The 21523-nt window shown below is 37.2% G+C and overlaps 1 protein-coding gene across 1 annotated transcript in view; it reads right to left on the bottom strand.

Annotated features, from left to right (window-relative positions):
• THSD7B (thrombospondin type 1 domain containing 7B) overlaps window positions 1–21523 on the bottom strand; it is a gene marked incomplete at its 3' end in the record, with an annotated part of 691568 nt that overhangs the window by 353316 nt on the left and 316729 nt on the right. Inside the window, exon 9 of the mRNA XM_084247796.1 lies at window positions 18344–18459. Within this exon, the coding sequence (XP_084103922.1) occupies window positions 18344–18459 (116 nt within the window). The remainder of the gene's footprint in view (window positions 1–18343; window positions 18460–21523) is intronic.

The following is a 21523-nucleotide window of genomic DNA, read 5'->3' as shown; positions in this document are numbered from 1 at the left end:
TGTCTATACGTAAAAAAGAGTTTATCTGAATCCAATATGTGGGGAATCACTCAGACTCTATTACAGTTGTGATGAAGTTTTTATTTTGGGCACAGTGGTAAGACAAATGAAGGGAAAATAACTTTGTGAAGTCAAACAGATTAAAATAAAATTTTCATTTTTGACTATAAATATTAGCACAATGTAGGACAGAGACTGTTAATTAACTCTTTTATTCACGAGGGACATGTTATTGCTTGTTTTGTTCTCTTCATTATTTTGCAACATCGAGAAAGTCACTAGCTTTTGAAATTCCTTTCTGGCTTAGTGTCAATGTTATAACATGATGTTTTTAGAATCAGCGAGTCTGGAGTCCTCACTGTGAATGTGGAGAAATTACTCATCTGGTGCCTGAAAGAAAAATAATTAGAATACTTTTTGGGGCTTTGCAGGAGAATAATCAGATAATGAAATGCAAAGTAGTTCAGTGTTTGAGGATGGGTTCAAGTTATTTCCTCTTCCTCTTCATCTTGATAACATCTATGATTCCTTTGAGACTAAACAAAGGGTCACCTCTTTCAAGAAGCCTTCCCAGCACCCTCAGCTGAGCTGCACTCTTCCCTCAACCCCATACCCTTGCAAAGATCCACACTGCATTCTGCTGTCTTCTTGTCTCTGCATCTAAACAGTGAGTCCCTACAGGTCTAAGTGTAATGGTTAAAATTGAGTTGGCATCTAATGGGGATGATTGCTAAATAAATAAGAGGAGTGAAAGTCATGATTGGATGAACTCACAGCCATTTACATTGTTTTATACTTGAATGGGAAGTTGGACATAAATTTCCACCAATTATGAAACCAGAATGAAGGACTTGTCTCTCTGTCCCACCAGATAAGCTCTCCTATTTCATTTATTTATCCTCGAGGCATAACAAACTCTGTTTTCCCACATTCAAAGGGAAAAGCGTGTCACTGGGAAGATAAACATAGAATTGCTGACCACCAGGTGATAGCTGAAGCAAGCTGGCATCAACCAAAACCTCCAGACTCTTGTGTTGCAAGAATGGACATGCTGACCCTTGGCCTAATCCTCCTTCTACTCCCTTATAACTCTGGATAAATGCTCCTGCCCTCTGCCAAAAAGCAGGATAGTGGTCTTTCAGACATGTGTCTGCTGCCTTCCTCAATTCATCAGCAGATTAACTACATTCCTTTTCCAAAATCTCTATTTCTTTTATTAGGAAACTATGTCTGGGGAACTTTCTTGTATTGGGGAACTATGTCTAGCATTCAGTATTAATGAGGTAAACCACATGTTTGAGGAAACTCAGAAAGCTTAGGTATTAGAAAGTTGAAGAAATCTACTTTTTAATTTAGTAAAAAATTAAAATTTTTAATTTTGGAAATTTTCAAACATACCAAGTGATCAGTCTATCCATTTCAATGATGACATAGCTAAATTTGTTTCATCTCTATCCTCTAACTACTCACACACTCCCAAATAGTTTCAAAGAACATTTAGACATCATACCAATTCATCAATTTATTTCAGGATGGATTTATTAAAGGACTCTTAAAATATAAACATAGTGATACTACTATAGATAGAAATATTAATACCAATTCCCCTAAAATACCAGTAAATGATGAGTTGAATTAGATTATAAACTGAGTCCCAATTGGCAAACATTGCATTACATTTTTTTCACATGTCAAATAGCCTCCTTTCTCTTTTTTTATCTTCTTTGCAATTATCTTTGAAATACTTTTAGGATATTTTATAAATGTATGATTATAAAAACAGGAAAGGAAAGGAATTTTCTGTTTCATTAGATCTTGGGGGGAATATACACCTAGGGGTGACAGCCTGGACTGTATGGAAGTGCCAGAGAAGACAAAATTTATGGCCAGAGAATAGTGTGAGATTTGAACTGAAAAGACAGATTCTACCCCACATACAAAAGTCAGAATCCTTTGGTGAGTAGACTAAAATAAACATATCTTAACATAGAGAAAAACTAGGGGGAGTTGCGTGTCTTGGCCTTGATTTTAGAAGGAACAAAAGAGAAAGAAAGAAGTCACCCAGAGAGTTCCTAATTATACCCTTTAGTATAGAGCTGAATTCACTCTATTCAATTTTGAAGAAGAAACCCAAGTCTCCGAGGAGGTGGCAAGATAGGGATGCAGGGCTCAACCTCCTTCCCAAAGTCACAACTAAATTATAGTAAGACAGAATCACAACCCTTGAATGATTAAGTGGATGACTGCTGCATACATCAGGTGCAATGGCACAGTGAAAAGTGATAGGGAAAAAATTAACCTGCATTTAGAGCAATATGGGGGAATTACAATCCATTGGAGGGATGAGCTGCTACTATTCAGAGACCCTGTGTTCTTGCTAACTTAAGGACAGATACTCACACTGAGGACTTTTAAAACCTGACACTACACTGGAGAAGAGGTACACAAAGTTAAGTGCAGGACAGGGGTGGCACCCTAGAGAACTGTATGAGTGGTGTAAGTGGTGTAACTGTAAGAGGGCAGAGTGGTGATTCCTTACTGGAGGTGTAGAGTTGTTTGGTGGATTTCTAAGCAGTCCACCATTTTGCTATTTAGAGTAATCTTATCATACCACCAAGACAAGCACAGACTTAGAATTAAAGTTTGGAATACAATCCTGTAAGCAAATGGCAAACAGAAAATGTCAGAAATGTGTATATATTAAATAAAATATAGTTCCAGAGATAGAGGTGGATTTATATTATACTTCAGGATCTAGTACATCAATAAAAAATCACAAATATGTAAGTACCACATTATGGATACATGAAGGTGATTAATAATAGAACTAAAGGGAGATATCAACAACAAAGTAATACTAGGGACTACTAATACTCTGCTTACAAGTATGGACAGATCAAGGCAGACAATAAATAAGGAAACAATAGCCTTAAATGAAAAGCTAAACTAGGGCCTCCCCGGTGGCGCAGCGGTTGAGCACTGGGTTGCGAAGCTGCCTGCGGCCTCTGCGGCGCCGGTTCAATCCCCGGCTGCTCCCCGGCCACCGGAGGAGGATCCCACATGATGCGCAGACCTCTCCTGCCGCCCGCTGCTCCCCTCAGCAGTGTACTTCGGTCCTTCTGCCTGCTCTGCTCCCCACTCTGGCTCTGGTGAATTCTCTCACCAACCCGCGCTTCTGACTGTACCCAGTGCATGTATAAACAAAACAAACAAATATAATAAATAAATAAATAAATAAAAAACATGCCTCTATAAAAAAAAAAAAAAAAAAACTAAAGGAAAAAAAAAAAAGAAAAGCTAAACTAAAAAAGTGTAACAGATGCCTGCATAACACCCAAAATCCATTGCACATACCTTTTATGTAACTTTAACCTATAAAATAGCAGCAATTAAAACACTATTGTATTGCAATATAAACAGACACAAGGATCAATGGAACAAAACAGAAAGCTTACAAATAAATCCACATGTATGTCAATATTTAACTCATGATAAAGGAACCACAACCACACAATGGGAAGAAGTCTTTTTAATGATCGGTACAGGGAAAACTAGAAACATGTAAAAGAATAAAGTTGGATCACTAACTCCATGCACAAAAATACATTCAAAATGTATTAAAGAGTTAGATATAAGACCTGCAACAATAAAATTTGTAGTAGAAAACACCGGTGAGGCATTTTATGACATAGTAATTATTTAAGACATTCAATATTATTTTTAAAATATTTTTAATTGTATTAAGTGTTTAAGGTGTTATATGGCAATTAAATGTTGTACAGGAGACAAAAAGATATGAGGGAATCCTAGGGAAAAAGTGTGGTGGGTGCAGAGGGGGGAATGAGCTCTACTTTTAAACTTCAAAATCCTCAATGAGGAGGAATTATTTGAATGAAAACATGACAGAAGGGAGTCTTTACAAAATACCTAAGGGAAAAGAAGTCTAGAGTGAATGAATAGTATGTGCAAAGGTTCAGAGTGAAATTCAAGAAACAGCATGGGAGACAAGAATGGCTGGATCACCGTGTGTATTAGGAGGCAAAGGGAATATCAGTTTCTCCACAGTGGAAAATACATTGGACTTCTATCTAATATAAACAGAAACAAACATTTAAATACTTTATATGTAAATATTTCTGGAGAGAAATATAGGGTAATATCTTTATGTATTTAGGATAGTAAATAAATGAAAATAATAAAGCAAATGATTGATTAACCCACCCTCATTAGTAGTAAGCATTTCTGTTCATTAAATAAAAATTTTACCATGAATTATAATATTTGTACTACATGGATGGAACCAGCAAAGTTTACTTTCCAGAATGGAATATCTAAACATTAAGGAAACAATCCACACATTTAACATGCTTTGTTAACTTGTCAAATGAGTTACATAGATCAACTTAATCTTCATAGCAACCCTAAGACACAATGATTTGTCATTCCCATTTGGTAGGTCAGAGAATGAAGGCACAGAAACATTTTATATCTCGTAAGCGGTAGAAGAGGTTAAAGCTCAAATGATCTGGGTCAAGAATATGTCTTCCTATCTGCTCTGATGCCTGTCACCAAAATACACCTCATCTATTCCTAACCTCTCCTTTCCTTATATATTTTCATCTGAGTGCAAGATGTGTGATCCAATAAAATGATCTGTGTTAATGCGTTTTAATCACTGAATATGACCACTATTTCCAGAAAACAAAACTCAAAGTCTGTTAGCATCCTGATCCCCAGAGAAAGCCAGTAAGGATCTTCTGATCCAGGAGCAGAGTGCTGGGCACATGATCTGTGATAGTTCACGAGGGCCCAAGAGAAATGGCTGTCTAGGTGTAATGTACTGCTGTAATCCTTTAGAAAATCTTCATAATTTTTGAACAAGGCTGACATTTTCTTCTTTCACTGGCTTCTACAAATTGTGTTGCTGATCCTGATAAGAACAAATAGTAATGTGGAAGATCAGTGGCATTTCTCAGGTTTTGGGATTAGTGCATCTAGAAGTAGATGCAACTCAAGGGAGAGTTTGCTCTCCCTTGAGTTTGCTCCACCTTGCACTTCTGATAGTTGCTTACTGTTTCTGTTTCTCTTTTAGCACTTAAGTCCCTTGAGCATGTGAAACAGATTGCATAGTCATCCTGCTACACGAACTCCATAGGATGGGCAAAGATCTTAGTACACACTGGGTCATGAAAACATGCTATTAAACAATGTTGAGCTATGGTAATTTACATGCTTAGCTGCAATTCAAATTGTTAGTTTCAAGAACACAGATTATTCTACTTTCTTTTCCAGATGATTGAAAGATCTCATAATTTTCCTACTGGTTTACCATGATATCTAATCTTATTATTTTATGTATTATATTATTTATAAAACACAAATCAGATTTTATCACAGTCATGCTTAAAATTCAAATTGTTGATCAGAATTCCAGATCATGCCCAAACTTCTTTGGTTGCATAAATCTCTTTATGAGTAGGATTCTGCATATATCTCTAGCACTATTTCTTATCACTCCCCATCTGTATTATGTATCCCAAACATAATGAGCTGCCTGTAATACATTTAATTAAAATGTACTCTTGTCTCTTGCACTGCCAAATCTCTGCATACCCATCCACTCTTCTACCTGTAAATTACTTTTAGTGTCTTACTTAAAAATTCTGATCAACTAAATCTCACACCCTTTCACAACATAGCTAGAGCAAGACACCCTCCTCTAATCTGTGCTGCTTCTTGTTATAGAAAAATATGCTGACATAATTCAATTCTCTATTAAAAATATAAATGATTAAAAGTAACTATGTCTTGTTCATATTGATATTACTGACATTTGGCACAAAAATTGGTATGGAGTAAGCCCTAAAAGAGTTTTTCTTTTTTTTTTTTTCTGAATTAATGACACATTTATCCATTATTATATACTCAGTAAATATTTTTGCACTTACTTTGTGGCAGGCACTATTCAATGTATTTAAATCAATTAACAAAATATAGCCTGCTTTCTAAGTGGGAGAATGGTAAGTGCAATAAGGAAAATAACATAGAGTAATGAGCAAAAAGAGTGGGGAAGAGAAAGTTTATAGAAAAGTTGTTAGAAAAAGACTTTTTTTTTTGATGGGGGGGGGGGCCCTTCCTGGTAGCACAGTTGTTAATTCTCAGCACTATCAAGCTATCACCCACTGTGGCCTGAATTGAATCCCTGACCAGGGAGCTGACTCACAGGGCCCAGCAGACCTCTTCTGTCTCGCCCGCTGCTCCCCTCAGCAGTGTATTTCAGTCAGTCTGCCTGTTCTGTTCCCCGTTCTGTCTCTGGTGAATACTCTCACCCTCTACACCTCTGGCCTGTACCCCAGTTCTTGTATGCATAAGTAAATAAAAATTTATCTTTAAAAAAAAGATTCTTTGAAGTATTACCTTTAAACTGAAAATAATGTGTTGATCAACAAGCACCCATGCAAAGGTGGGGAGAAGAGCATCGAAGGGGAAAGGAACAGCAAGTGAAAGTCTAAACATGACCGAACAAGTTTGGTCAGAGAGGAAGAAAGAGTAGCTAGAGGAAAGTATGGAAGCTGTGTAAGGCAGGACTTGCTCCACTAACTTTCATAAAAGCAGACTGCAAAGGTGAATCCCTTCTGCTACTCCCTTCCAGGGAAAGGGAGATACCGTTCCACAGCCCTCATTGTTCCTGGACTGTCTCCACCATCCTCACCCTCTCCTTCGGGAAGGCTGAGTGGCATCTAAATTTTGTCTTTGGGAGAAGAAAGTGGATATGTGTGGCTCTCCTCTCTCCTCTGCTTTGAGATACACCTGTTCAGTGTGAGTGCATCTTCGTATCTTCAATCAGCCATGCCAATTAAGTTCTTAGGTGCCCAACACAAGCTGTTACCCAGTAGCCCAACCTGTCTAATTCTAGGTTTAATAATTAGCTATTATTTTCCTCTCCCTCTGCTTTGACTCTCCAGTTTTTCTGAATGTGGGTGGGAAAAGAGTATGGAGAGGGAGAGACAGACTTTCTCAAAGACTGTCTTTGTGTGTATGAGCTTGTTGGTCATGTAATTTTTATTTAATAGCCCCTGAAATATCATAAAATATGTATTGGCTAAACTATTATTGTGACAGAAGAAAGTCTATCTTTCCTCTTCTCTTTTTCTCTTTCTCACTCTCCACTGACATGCATACACACATACTATTAAGTATCTTCTGTTTACAATTTTAACAAATTTTATGGTTTGCACTTGAGTACTCATGGATCCTATGACTTAGTTAATGGAGATGGAATATGAAACAGAGGATTAGGAGGAAATCATTACTTAATGAGCAACTATTTTTAATCTCTTCACAAAGGATAAGAAAACCCTAGGAACTAAGTATTCCTGTAGATGTTGAATGCTACAACTATGCCAAAGAGGAGCATATAGAGTCTCAGAGAGGTTAACTAAATTTCAGAACATACAAGTAAGAAATGGCAACACCAAGACCCTCCCGCATGTATGTTAGAGTCAAAGGCTAAGCTCTTTCCACTCCACAGAAAAAAATTAGAGAATACTCAAGACAGTATATAAATAGTGCTAAATTGAATATAACCAAATATCAGTTCAAAAAGTACTATAGGGTCTCCCTGGTGGCGCAAGCTGTTGGGACATAACCTAGAAGCTGTCTGCAGCCACTGCAGTGCAAGTTCAATCCCTGGCCAGGGGGCTGCCCACAGGGTGCAACAGATCTCTCCTGACTCACCCGCTGCTCCTCTCAGCAGGGTATTTCCGTAGATCCACCTGTTCTGTTCCCCACTGTCTCTGGTGAATCCTCTCACCCCCCACACCTCTGGCCTGTACCCCAGCTCTTGTATGCATAAATAAATAAATCTTTTTAAAAAAGCACTATAGTCATTTAGCAATAGAGGGGATTAGATAAGAAATTAACATACCTCCCATGGTACCTGTTTCCTACTTTGGTTATCATCCATAAGATATCTACTGAAGTCATGATGAGCATAACTTAAGTATCAGAACAAATTAATTTTAATGTGGGAAAATCTCAGATGGCAGTGACTATCTATCATTCCTCACATACTTATTTGGGGATATTTTGCTTCTTGTCACATAAAAATGTTATTCAATAGACACTGTATCTGAACAACCTCTGTGCAACAAGGTAATTTTGAAGGAATTTCAAGAGATGATGACAACATATAAAGATGATTTTTCTTTTAGGGAAGATTTATAGGTTGCTTATCTAAACCATAAACAATCTACTTCATTTTGAACATATATTTAGCATCTTCTCAATTTGTTATCAGGTATAAATTATTGAGTATTCTATAAAACCTGGAGTTCCAAACTGGTATATCAAGATACCGATATTTAACTGCACATTTAACTACAGGCTTCCTTATGAAAAACAAATTTAACAGTTTATAAATCTCCCATCATATTAGCTAATCCAGTGAGTGAAAGTCCTCCACAAATCATAATCTAATTTAGAATCATCTAGAAATTCGACCAAAACCCAGGAATCTAGAAATTGGACCAAAGCCAAGGAATTTAAAAATAAATTATTTTAATCAAAAAGATTATTTGAGGGCCTCCCCTGGTGGTGCAGCGGTTGAGCGCTGGGCTGCGAGGCTGCCCGCAGCCTCTGCAGCACCAGTTCATTCCCCGGCTGCTGGCAAGGGTCCCACAAAAAAAAAAAATATATATATATATATATATATATATATTTTAAACTAGCAACAACAAATGTTGGTGAGGTTGTGGAGAAAAAGGAATTCTCCTACACTGTTGGTGGGAGTGCAAACTGGTCCAACCACTATGGAGAGCTCTGTGGAGATTTCTTGACCTACTAAACATAGAGCTTCCATATGATCCAGCAATTCCACTCCTAGGTATTTACCCAAAGGACACAGAAAAATCAATGCCAAAGAGCATCTGCACCCCTATGTTTATAGCAGCACTGTTTACAATAGCTAAGCTTTGGAAACAACCCAAATACCCAAAATTAGATGACTGGATCAAGAAGATGTGGTACATATATACCATGGAATATTACTCAGCATTCAAAAAAGATAAACACATGCAATTTGCAGCAACATGGATGGCACTGGAAGGGATCATGCTCAGCGAAATAAGCCAGAAAGAAAAAGAAAAAAAAAAAAAAAAAAAAAAAAAACGGATGGTCTCACTCATAGCAGGAATCTAGAAAACTTAAATAAGGGACCAGGAAAAAGAATAACTATAAGAAAGTAAAAATCAAAATCAACAAACAACTATGAGCCAGAGACACTCTATGGGGTGTGGGGGGTGGGGAGGGGAGGGATTGGGTTCAAAATAAGGGGTGGCAATTGTATGGAGAATATAAAAATAAAAAAAAATATTAAAAAAAAAATTAAAAATTAAAAAAAAAAGATTATTTGATAAACTTAAAGTACCACCCAAACTATATCAAAGCTAATTAATTCTATTTCATCACAGAAAGTGCACTGAAAGTCTAAAAATAAACTAAGTAAAATGGGTATCTTGGTTTCTGAGAGGTAACTCATTTACCTATACTTGCAAATTAGGATCATGTTGTATTGAACTGCATTGTCTGTAGAGGATTCCAGAGATATAAGAATCCAGCCAGAAATAAAATCATTTTGAAAAGAAAGAGCATTCACATCCAAAGAAACACAGAGTTTTGCCACCACAGATAACAATAAATCTTTACGGATATTCATGTGAACCACAGGATTTATTTATGGTAATGTAACTTGACTATTGAATGAAGGAGATGAATAGTACTTTAATGCAACTGTTAGATGCAAGCTAAGAAGGTATAGCATTGGATGGCAGGAATCAAGGTCCAAATTCCATGAATGGAATCTACATTTTTGTTGTTATTGTTGTTGTTGTTTATTGGATTTTATTTGGTATATTTGCTTATTTTCAAAGACAACCAATATAACACTGTTTATGACAGACTATGATAGGAATTATAGATTAGGCATTTTGATAGAATTCAAGTACACACAGAATGACTGAAAATTTTGTTTGTTTGAAGTAAACTATCTGACCCAGATCATGCTCAGGGTAAAAGCTTTCTCTCTCTTGCCAGAATCTTCTACATAAAAGTGTCTGTTATTCTACTACATTTATAGTCCCTGGAGCTTCATTTTCCTTATCTATATTTCCACCTAAATTTCAACAGCTCTCTTTCCAAACTGAATCTCTGAAATGAAAATGAGATGGCCTTTGCATCAGAAACAAGCCAGTGAGCTTTGCCACTCCTCTGCCTGTATAGTTCAGCACCTAGAAGTGCAGTGAATACAAAGGAAGGGAATGTGTCAGATTCCCAATTCTCTACCTGGAGCTGAGCTAAAGTGTCCTGGAGAGGTCAGCATCCATAGTGAAGAAGCCCTGCATCTGTTTAAGGGCTATGCTCCAAGACACCGTCCCTGCTGCCTCTCTGCACCATTATCCCTGGCCCTTTTCAGATGGGTCCAGACTGGATGGGCTTGGTTATAGGCTGCAGAGTGATAAGGACAGAACTTGGCACAAGTTGAGTCATCAGACTCTCCTTCTTGGTACGTTGAATAAAGAGTCCCAAAAGAAGTTTCTGTCAATACTGAGGGCTTCACTTAAAACATTTTGTAGATTTGGGACTGGGGAAGTCATTCTGGGACTGTGCATCTGGCACACATAAGAGAGTAAGACGAAGCCCATTATACGGGGCAGGAGGACAGACGCACACAGAAGTAGAGCACAAAATCTGAAGAAAGGACCCTCAGTTTCCTATTTGCATTCCTGCATCCCATAATACTCACATGGATAATTTTTTCTTATTTTTTGATATCTGTTATGACTATCCAAGAAGCTCCTTGTTTCTAAATGTAGCTTAAAGACAAGACTTGAGATACTTGAAAGACCAAAATAGATTTGATTAGACTATTACAGTGAATGCAATAGGAAGTATTACCAATTTTTAAATAATCCATTAGTTAATGGTTAAAATAATTATTTCTCACTCCAGTGGTTCTCAAAATTTAATGTGTCTAAGAATGACTAAGATGGTTTGTTTAAAAATAGATATTTTGAGACCCTAGTCTTGACTTCAAAATCAGAATCTCTGAGGGTTTTAACAAGCATCCCAGGTAATACTGGGTTGGAATTCCAAGATAATACTTTCAGAAACCTACTAAAATTATTTGTTTTACCCTGGGTCACCTAGGTCAATGAAAGTTGCTTGTGGCAATAATTTTGTATTCCAATATTATACCCTTTGCTGTATTTCCTACAGACACATAAATCTTGCTTGAAATGTGAAGTTCTAGTAGGGAACTCACCTTTTAAGAACCAGCAAGTAAACAGGCTTTGCTTCCCATGAAAAACTCATACAATTTCATTAAAAATAACAGGGAAAAAAACAGATGGATAAATGAATGAGTGAATTAATGAATAGAGACAGTCAGAAGATGTTAAATTTAATGAAAATACGGGGAGGAAAAAGTTAGAAGAAATCAATAAAACCATATCTATTATTTTTTGTCTATCCCATGGATTGAAAGAAAGTGTCTTCCATACATTTCATCAGCAGAATTCCTAGTTTGGTAGGACTGTAATATCCATAAGCACAAGTGTTTGTCATTCCTCTAACTAAATTTTCAGGACTATTTATTGAGTACTGGGAGTAAGTAGTAATCTATGGCCTTTAAATTATAGACTAAAGGGACCAAGCCACCTCCAATGGAGATAGTTAATATTGTGACTTCATCCAAGTGAAAGCAAAATTTATAGGAACAGGAACTATTTGTGGAAATGTAGAGTTCATTAAATCACTCATTAAACAAAAATTACTGAATGTCCCTCATGTGGCAGACATTGCATTGAGCACAGGAAGTTTATTAATGAGATCAGAAGACTTTTGCCCTCTAAATTTTATCATTTATCCAAGAAAAATACAGACATGGGAATAAGTGCCATAGTACCAATATGTAGAAGACTAGATACTACAGGACAACAACCTAATAAAAAACAAATTTCCTGATCTTAAGAAATTTACATATTAATAATAATGATAAAGTTCCATGTAAATGACATTCTTCCATATGTTCTATTCTAATTTAGCCCATATAACTAGTTTATGAAGTAGTTACTATGAAGTAGTTATTTATGAAATAAAGCCAAATTAAAATAAGTCTAAAGTGACTTTTATGGCAAAGATGGGATCTTAACCCAGTAAGTCTTACTTGAGAGTTTATACTCTTAACCACTATGTCCTACTACCTACACATTGAAATAATATTACTATATTTGATATAGGAAACCTCAAGAAAAAAACTCCATAGGTTTGACATAGGTACAAAGGATACAACCAAATATTTCCTACAGTTCTCACAGCTTTCCTTTGACATTTCTTTAACCATGAACGTTGAGCTTATCCCTGAGAAATGAAAATTAAAGGATCTCCATCAAACTTTAATTATTGAAACTGACAAATAACCATTAGCTCCATGACTTCTACAAATTTACAGGAAGAACTATTTTGAATATGCCATATTTTAAATTACAGTCTAATATCTTTATTTTTTAAAAGATTTATTTATTTTTATACAAGAGCTGGGGTACAGGCCAGAGGCATGGGAGGGTAAGAGGATTCACCAGAGGCAGAGCAGGGAGCAGAACAGGCAGATGACAGATATACACTGCTGAGGGGAGCAGCGGGCAAGACAGGAGAGGTCTGCCGCGCCATATGGGAGTCTCTCTGGCCAGCTGGGATCAAACCTGCACTGCAGAGGCTGAGGACAGCTTCACAGTATGCTGCTCAACCTGCTGCACTACCGAGGAGGCCTAGTATAATATCTTTCAACTCCAACATAATTCTCCCTACAATGGAAATTGTATATATATCTGGGAATTATTTCAAACTAATTCACTGGCAGTAGAAGGGAGGACAATGATAATAAAGACAAGAGTGGCCATGAGTTGATGATTGTACTTGATGATGGATATACACAAGTACATAGTATCAATCATTAATTGTGTGCATTAACTTTAGATTAATTTACATGTCTAAAATTCATGTAGTAAAAAGTTGATAATATGAGTCTATATAAAAGCAGCCTGCGGGCCTCCCTGGTGGCGCAAGGGGTTAAGCACTGAACTATGAAGCAATCTGCAGCCTCTGCAGCATGAGTTCAATTCCCAGCCTGCCAGGGAGCAACCCACATGTCAAAGCGGACATCTCTGGCCTCACCCTGTGCTCCCCCTCAGCAGTGTGTTTCAGTCAGTTTGCCTGTTCTGTCCCCCACTCAGTCTCTGGTGAATCCTCTCACTCTCCACATCTCTGACATGTACCCAGTTCTTGTGTACAAAAATAAATCTTTAAAAAAAATCACATAAAATTAAAACAGGGTCTCCGTGGTGGCACAGGCGGTTGAGCACAGCACTGTGAAGCTGTCTGCAGCCTCTGCAGTGCCCATTCGATTCCCGCTGGCCTCGGAGCAACCCACATGGTGAGCAGACCTCTCCCGTCTCGCCTACTGCTCCCCTCAGCAGTGTATTTCTTCAGTCTGCTTGTTCCGTTCCCTGCTCTGTTTCTGGTGAATCCTCTCACCCCCCTACACATCTGGCCTGTACCCTGGCTCTTGTATAAATATAAAATAAATCTTTAAAAATAAAATAAAATAAAGCAGCCTGCAAGAAACCTTGGAAAATCATTACTGATTAGTGACATAAACTCAAAATATTGGGTATGATGGTATATGAGCAATACAATAATATCCAACACAATCTAGACAAACAATAATCAGTTCCCTCCTACAATTGTTTAGAATGTGTGTAAAGTCATATGGCAAAGTGGAAAGCAATAAATGAGTGTTTTCATCTCCTCCACTTAAAAATAACTGATGGAAAATGTAATGTATGGAAATTTTAATACTGCAAATGAACTTCTAATGGAAGAGATTCTCAGCATGGTGGGCTAAGGTGAGCCTTGCAGAATCTGTGCACTGAAAACACTCCATGAGACCGACAACTTCTACAATAAGTAAACATTTGCTATTATTAAGCAAACAGCATTGGATACTTCAGGCAGGCATTTGCTTTATATGCTGATGGGAGAACAGGAGCAAATAGACATAAAAAAGTATCAACAAGGTTTTGATAATATAATGAATTTATTACTGGGACTTAAAAATTGAACTCAGAAGGATTTAACTCACAAACCCAACCAAGACCAAATAAAACCTGGCATAATCTATCATTATGGTATATTTCACTCCTATTGTCTTCAGTCTGCTGAAACCACCTTCATTTTCCAAGAGGTTTGCAAAGGATTTGGTTTGTGATTCACATAATCCAGTGATACGAGGCTATACCACAGACCTATTCAATTATAATGTCTTGGAGTATCAGTATCAATTTATTTTAGAGAGCTCCAGTTGATTCTCTTTTGCGGTCAAGTTTAGGGATCACAATACCCCCTTCTCAACTCTGATGACCTGATCTGAAGTGAAAGCTTCAAAATAAGTATTTCTCCAACATCACCTGCTCAGGTCTGTTCTTCTGAATTCTCACTTTAGGTGAAACTACTTCTTTTCACCCCATGCTCCATCCACCCATGTCTATACCTGCTGCTCTGTCACCAGCTCATGCTTCTCACTTTACAACTCTGGCCATTTCTTTGCTTTGCTTAAAAACTTCTAAAAAGCCCCACCCCCAGATGGAGCTTTGTAAACTATGTACAGGTATCACCTGGGATCTTGTGAAAAAGTAGGATCTCAGGCCCTATCAGTTGTGAATTAGTGTTAATATTGTATATTAATATAATATTACTATATATGTCTAAAATTCATTTTAATATGATCCCTGGGGGTTTTTATGAGCATTTAAGTTTGACAAATTCTGTTTCAGAGTACCATTTTCCAAATCATCTTTTTTTAAAAAATATTTTTATTTTATGCATACAAGAGCTGGGGTAAAGGTCAGAGGTGTGGAGGGTGAGAGGATTCACCAGACACAGAGCGGGGAACAGAACACGCAGATTGACAGAAGTACACTGCTGAGGAGAGCAGTGGGCGAGGCAGGAGAGGTCTGCTGTGCCATGTGGGTTGCTCTCTGGCCAGCCGGGGATTGAACTCATGCTGCAGAGGCTGCAGACAGCTTCACAGGCTGTGTCTTAACCCCTTGCATCACCAGGGAGGCCCTCCAAATCATCTTTTGAAGGACATGCTCAAGGACAGATAATCAACTGCCTGGATTCAGATACCCATCTTTCTATCTCTTTATAAGACATCTGTCCACCCCAAAATTAGTTATTGAATGAAAATTAAGCTTCATATAATGATGGGTAGAGGTTCCAGTGAAGATGATGAAGTGATCCATGCACTTATGGACTTAAAATCTAGCAAGGGCAATATTATCAGAGAAAGAAAAGTATGGGGGTAGTCCCAAAGGGAATGGGATACTTATTGAGGTCTAACTTAATCTGGGAGATGAGAGCAGCTGTCCTGGGAAAAAAAAATGTAAAACTGATCCCTGGGGATTCATAGACTGAGTGCCCAACAAGGAAGGACAGTGGAGATAGCACCAGTTACACACAGCAAGTGCAGACTCGAAACAAGTATAAGAACACTTGTCCAGTGCCTATTCCATGTGTGGCAGTAGAATATGTGACACACACACACACACACACACACACATATCCTATTTAACAAATGCAGAAACTAAGTCCACTGTCACATAGCAACACTTGGAAATCAACCATGGCCATCTGGCCCCACTGTCTATGTGCTTAGCCACCATATTTGACAACTCTAGCTGGGAAGAATATGATGAATTCAAGAAACTGAAAGATTAGCCATCTGTCCCCAGTCTAAGCATTGTTTGTTTACAGATCTATAGTCATTTTTTTATCACAAAAAGGGTAGGTAATCACCATTCAGGAGTAACTTCTTACAACTCAAATTTTGGGGGGACAATTTTTAGTTATTGAATCACAATTTCTCACCATTGAGCTGAAAACCTGCATTTTAACAATGCTTCCAGCTCACTAAGAGGCAATAAAGTTTGAGAACCATAGGTTTATAGGTACGATTTCCTCCAATATTCTTCCTTTTATCATCCCCTCTAATTAACCTATGGTTATTTAATAATATATTGGTCTCAAGGTACAGACAAAACATGAGGGTAAATAGGACTGATGTGGAAAGCTGGCAGAATCTAAAATTGAATTGTTACTCCTCCAGGTCCCCTGGCTGGTAGACTATGAAAAGAATTATCTAGCCTTGAAATATAGGAGGTAAAAAGAGACTACAGAGGCTTAGAACTATTTTCATTATAATAGAAACTGTTTGAGTAACTAATTGGATCTCTGGAAATTGAAGTAAAATTTTAACTTGCTGGAAGTGAAATTATTTTACATACTTAAAATTCCTCTATCCTTAGTCAATGGTAGAAGACTTGAATAGCAGTGAATTTTCTGGAATGTAGAAAAGCAGTAGCTAGTCACTAAAGCAACTGGTTCAACAAGGTGAAGATACCTCTAAATGTCAGGGGAACTTGAGAGCTCCAACACCAGTTTCTGGTTACCATAATGAATTCTCTTTAATGCTGTCTTTTTCTTTCTTATAACCATTTCACAGAGGAATTATGCTAATCTTTCATGAGAAATTAAAAAAATAACTGAACCTTAATTGAACTCCATCATCATAGACTATTGTATCGTCTTGCTTTTCCTCAACATTTATCTTCAAGTAGTTGACATTTTTAACATAAATTACTACTAAAATTCCAAAATTCAGTCTCCCAGATATTATTTTTCAAATAGTTCAGAATAGAGGTCATAGCTTTTTTGTCCATTGTCCGGAAATGGCGTTCCCCTAACTACTCAACAAGCTAATACAGTACACTTTATCATCATTCAGGGAAAGAATTTTTGGAGAGTTCTGAGAAAGACCATTATTTCTTCCCCCTCAAAAGATCAGATAAATATTCCACTGTGCTTTCAAAGCTCTTTCATATTCAATATATTTGCTTCTCATTCTACCCATAAGCAAATGTCATTGGATACTACTATATCACTCTGTGACAAAGGATCATTAAGAAGATGAAATACATATCATTATAGAAAATCCTATGCTTGGGCCCCACCTCTGCAATATAAGACACTGAGGATGACAGTCAGCAACAGCTATTACTACCCTTTGCCAATCACTGAGAAGTAGTTTAAATGGGCAGTCAAATTTATGGCAATGTTAGCTGCCATATTTCTGTCACTGCCAATGAAGATGTGTGAGTCAAAGAAATTTTGGGGACTTCTAGAAGCACAGGGTTGGAATTTTCCAAAGAGAGACTTTAATACTTTCAGTATCTATAACAGAACTTTTCTTTGCAGAACTGCATGCTTCTTTCTCTGTACTATCAGGGGTTGGCAGAGCAACAATGTGAGAGTCATGTGCTCCAGGAGAGCACACAAGTGCCAAGAGAAGGCCAAGGATGTGTGGATGTGACCCGAGTACCCTGAGCACTAGGATTAATGCTTCTACTGGCCTATATTTTCTTAGATTTGTCTTTTATATCCTTGCATGGTGAGACCCAAAGACTAAGAAAGGATAAAAAACTTGGGGAGAGGGGCAAGGTATTGTCTCTGGGTTGTAGGCTGAAAGGGAGCTTTTGGAGCTACGAATATTTGTATTTCCACATGCTCACTGGGGAACTGCAGTGAGCATGGGGGCAGGGGAAGCTAGTCTTAGAAAGAGGGTCATTTTTACCAAAGCACTGCTATGTGCCTTTTTTAGCACTTAAGTATTAAGTATTCTGGTTCATAGCACTCCAAATACACCCAGGTGTATAAAGCATAACCATTAAGATTAAAGAAATACAAATATTTTATTGCCAATCCCTAACCCTCTTCTTCATTTTTGAATCTCTCTTGCCTTGTTCTACAGACTTAGTAGAAGTACTTAATTAAGGTCCTATATTCTAATAAAGGTGCCAAGAGTCAGGCTCCAAGCACCCAGGAGCCACAAAGAAATTGTGATAGATAAGGAATCACATATGAATGACTCTTCAAAATGACACAACAGGGTTAATAAAAGATGAGTACTCTTGAATGCACAGCAGTGAAATGATGAGATATAATAATTGAATGGTTTTCCTGCCAAGTTATTGGCAGGAAGTTATTTCCTGCCAAGCTATGGATCTAGACATTCAAGATTTCATTTTCAAACTTTAGCAACCTCTGTACCCAAGGTGACATGCAAATAGAAGAGAAGGATGCTGTCATTCCATATTCTCACTTACTTAGCAGAGAAGAAAATCACTGGGCAATTAGGAACAAAACCACTAAGTAAACAGCATCCCCCTACCTGGTTGGCACAAGCTTGGGCAGGGTGTCCATTCACTGAAAGCTGTCACAATACAGTCTTTTCTGCATGGAAGAAGACAAGGGCGCACTGTTTCAGGCCGAGTAGACTCTGGACATCTGTCAATGTAAAGCAACCATGTCAATGCCTCCTGGAGCAAGTTAAGTGGTTTAGCATAGAAACTTAGCATTTTAAAGCAGAAAACATTGATGCCTGTTATTCCTTGTATAGACAGGAAACAGATCCAGGGAGCTGAAGCTACTTACCTAAGGGCTCACAGCCAAAGGCAGAGCTCAAATCAGTCTTCAGCTCTTCTGCCCCAGAGACAAAAGTACTTTTTGTAAGGATAAGATAAATAATCTATGAAACTAATAAAAGACAAATGCCAAGCAAGTGTCTCCCCATCAGCATCAATTCTAATAGCATTCCATTTGTTTGCAGAACAAGAAATTCTGGCATTTTTTTCCCAAAAACATTTTTTCTTTTAAGGGTAATATATTAAAACAGTGATATCTTACAAAAGGAGGAGGAAAATACAAGGCACTATAGGGATATACAGAGAAACAAAAATCACTGAAGACTACTTCAACAGAATATGTATCTTTGATATTTAACAAAATTTTAGAATATTTAAATACTTAGTGGCTGTTTCTTTAGAACATGGACTTGAAGTAAGCAAGGTACACCAGACTTTCAAGAAAAAAATACACTAAGTTACCAAGAGAAACATTTCTGATAATTAATTTAGTGCTCACATTTGTGAAGGAAGTAATATAATCAATGGATCATAGTCAGTCATTAGAACTAAAGTCTCAAAAAATGGCAAATAAGTGTTTTTTGCATGTTTTTATGAGTACAGAGGGATAAAAATCTTTATCTTCTAAAACAATGATACAAAGGAAAAGCAAACAGAAAAGCACTCTGCAGCATATATTTGGGTTTTAAATTCTGTTATGCTTAAGTTTCTCATAAAGCACAGAGATGCCGTGTGTATAAAGTCAAAGCATGAATTCTGGAGTTAGATAATCAGTGCTGAGTTAAGGACTTTGCCTACATTCTTTCTTGTTTTCTTAATGACAGCAGTGAGGCATTATAATCATTTTCTGATGATAAACTACTGAGGTGCCGAAATAATCAATACTAGAAGCCATGTTGTGACCTAACACTTGAGAATTTTTTTCCCTAGAAAAAGAGAAAACACCATCATCGTCTAGCAGTTTCAAAAAGACAATTAGTAGACCTTTATAGAAGAGAGAAAAAAAAGGGAAGAAATAAAATTAAGAAGGAGTAATGAACAACAACAACAAAAAAATGCAGAGTTCCTGAAAGGCTGACAATTCAAATGAAAGGTCCACAGATTGCACACAAAAATGACCAGCATACAAACACAGCACACTCTTAAAATTTCAAACATCAAGAAAAGGAAGAGATTAATATTGGTTGAGAGAGAAGAAGAAGAAAAACCAGTTATCTAAAAGAGTGAAGAATCTGATCAACACCAGACCTCACCAATGTATATAATTATTAATGAAACCAATGTATACAAGTATTTTCTTAGTGGTAAAACTCTAGGAACAATTCACAGGTAAAACATGGAAGACTAACCCTTGGCACTCCGAACCATTTTGCAGCAATTTGATTTAATTTCTTGTGCCATTTCAAGATAAAACTTCAGGGAAACATGCATGTCTCAAAAAGTTGCATTGAAATAACCTCAATTCCCCGTAATCACTAATAAATTGCAATGTCCCCTAAGAGGGGACATCCGAGTGATATGCTAGAATTCCGATGTTCCCTGAGAGGGGACAGCAGAGTGCAAAGGGCTAAATTTGATGCAGAATTACTGTGTATATCATTCTTGACACTATATGGTAAAGACAGAGTGAATACAAGGAGAGAGAGAAAGAAAGGAGGTTTACATGTTCTCATGCAACAAAGCAGAGTGCCATCCTTAAACATAAACAAGATATACAGATCTAAGGATATTAAGTATAAGTACTAATGTAAACAACCAACAGAACAAGAACATGAGAGCTGAAAAAAGACTGATTGTAAATGGACTGAGGTTTATTGCTTTCATGAGAGGTAATCAGGGCATGGGCATTTTAATTTGATAAAGAGAATGATATGTAAATGCATCATTTAGAATTGTTAGGTAAACATCAGAAAGGGAGGGGAGACAAGCATACACACTTGCACTTGCTGTAGTGACATGAAGACAAAGTGGAGCTAAATAATAAGCAATGAAGTGGTTGCCAGTGTCAGGGAAGGAGTGGCTGAAAGCAGAAATGGCCACAAGGCTTCTCACTGCTATGTATTAAACATCTTCTTGTATATTGTAAGAATTTGTGAACCATGAATAGCCTTACCCAGTGAAATGGAAAGAGAAAAAGGCTGTAAAAAAGTAACTTTTAAAAAGGGTTGTGTTTGCGGATTGGTAAACTAAATGGAGTAAGAGATGGTTGCTACCCTGCTGTTTTTCATCAGTCCCTCTGTATTATTTTACTTCTACCGTGAAGCATATAATACTTCGATAAAAATAAATTAAAATGGAAAATGTATATACTCATAGAAAAAAACTGCTCAATAAATAATGCATGACATCATTAATTTTCCTTAATACACACTAAAAACTGTGTATCGAATAGATCAATTCACTGAAAATAGTAAGGGAGAGAGTCTTTATGAAGACACAGTGTTATTTAAACTAGCTACTCTGGTAAGGAAAATTTATGTCATACTTCACTAGAGAGCACAAAAAACACTAAAATCATTCCCAAGTCCTTGATTCATACTCTGAGGCCTACTAAAATTAAATTGATGTGCCATTTATTCTAACTCCTCTCCAAACTCTCCTGGTATACGGCTGGAAATGAAGTACAACTTAAGGAATACTGACTTCCTGTGTGCTCAGAGGGTTATGGGTGGGGGAGCCACCTCAACCCAGCACTCATTATCCATTCACAAAATAATGGGTTGTCTGAAAAGTCAGGATGCATTTTTGCACAGAAAACATAGAAAAAACATATCATGACTTTCTGACCACCCAATAAGCTTTGAAATACTTGCGCTGGGCTCCAGGCTTCCTGGAGAGCATGACGTGCTACAGGGACTTTCTTCACTTCCATTAGGAATTTGTGTAAGCTCCGTAGGGAACTGATACTCTTCACTGTTTTTAGCTTT

This window comes from Talpa europaea (assembly GCF_964194135.1).
Source record: "Talpa europaea genome assembly, chromosome: 1".
Taxonomy (NCBI): Eukaryota; Metazoa; Chordata; class Mammalia; order Eulipotyphla; family Talpidae; genus Talpa; species Talpa europaea.
This window is presented reverse-complemented; position numbering and strand designations above follow the sequence as displayed.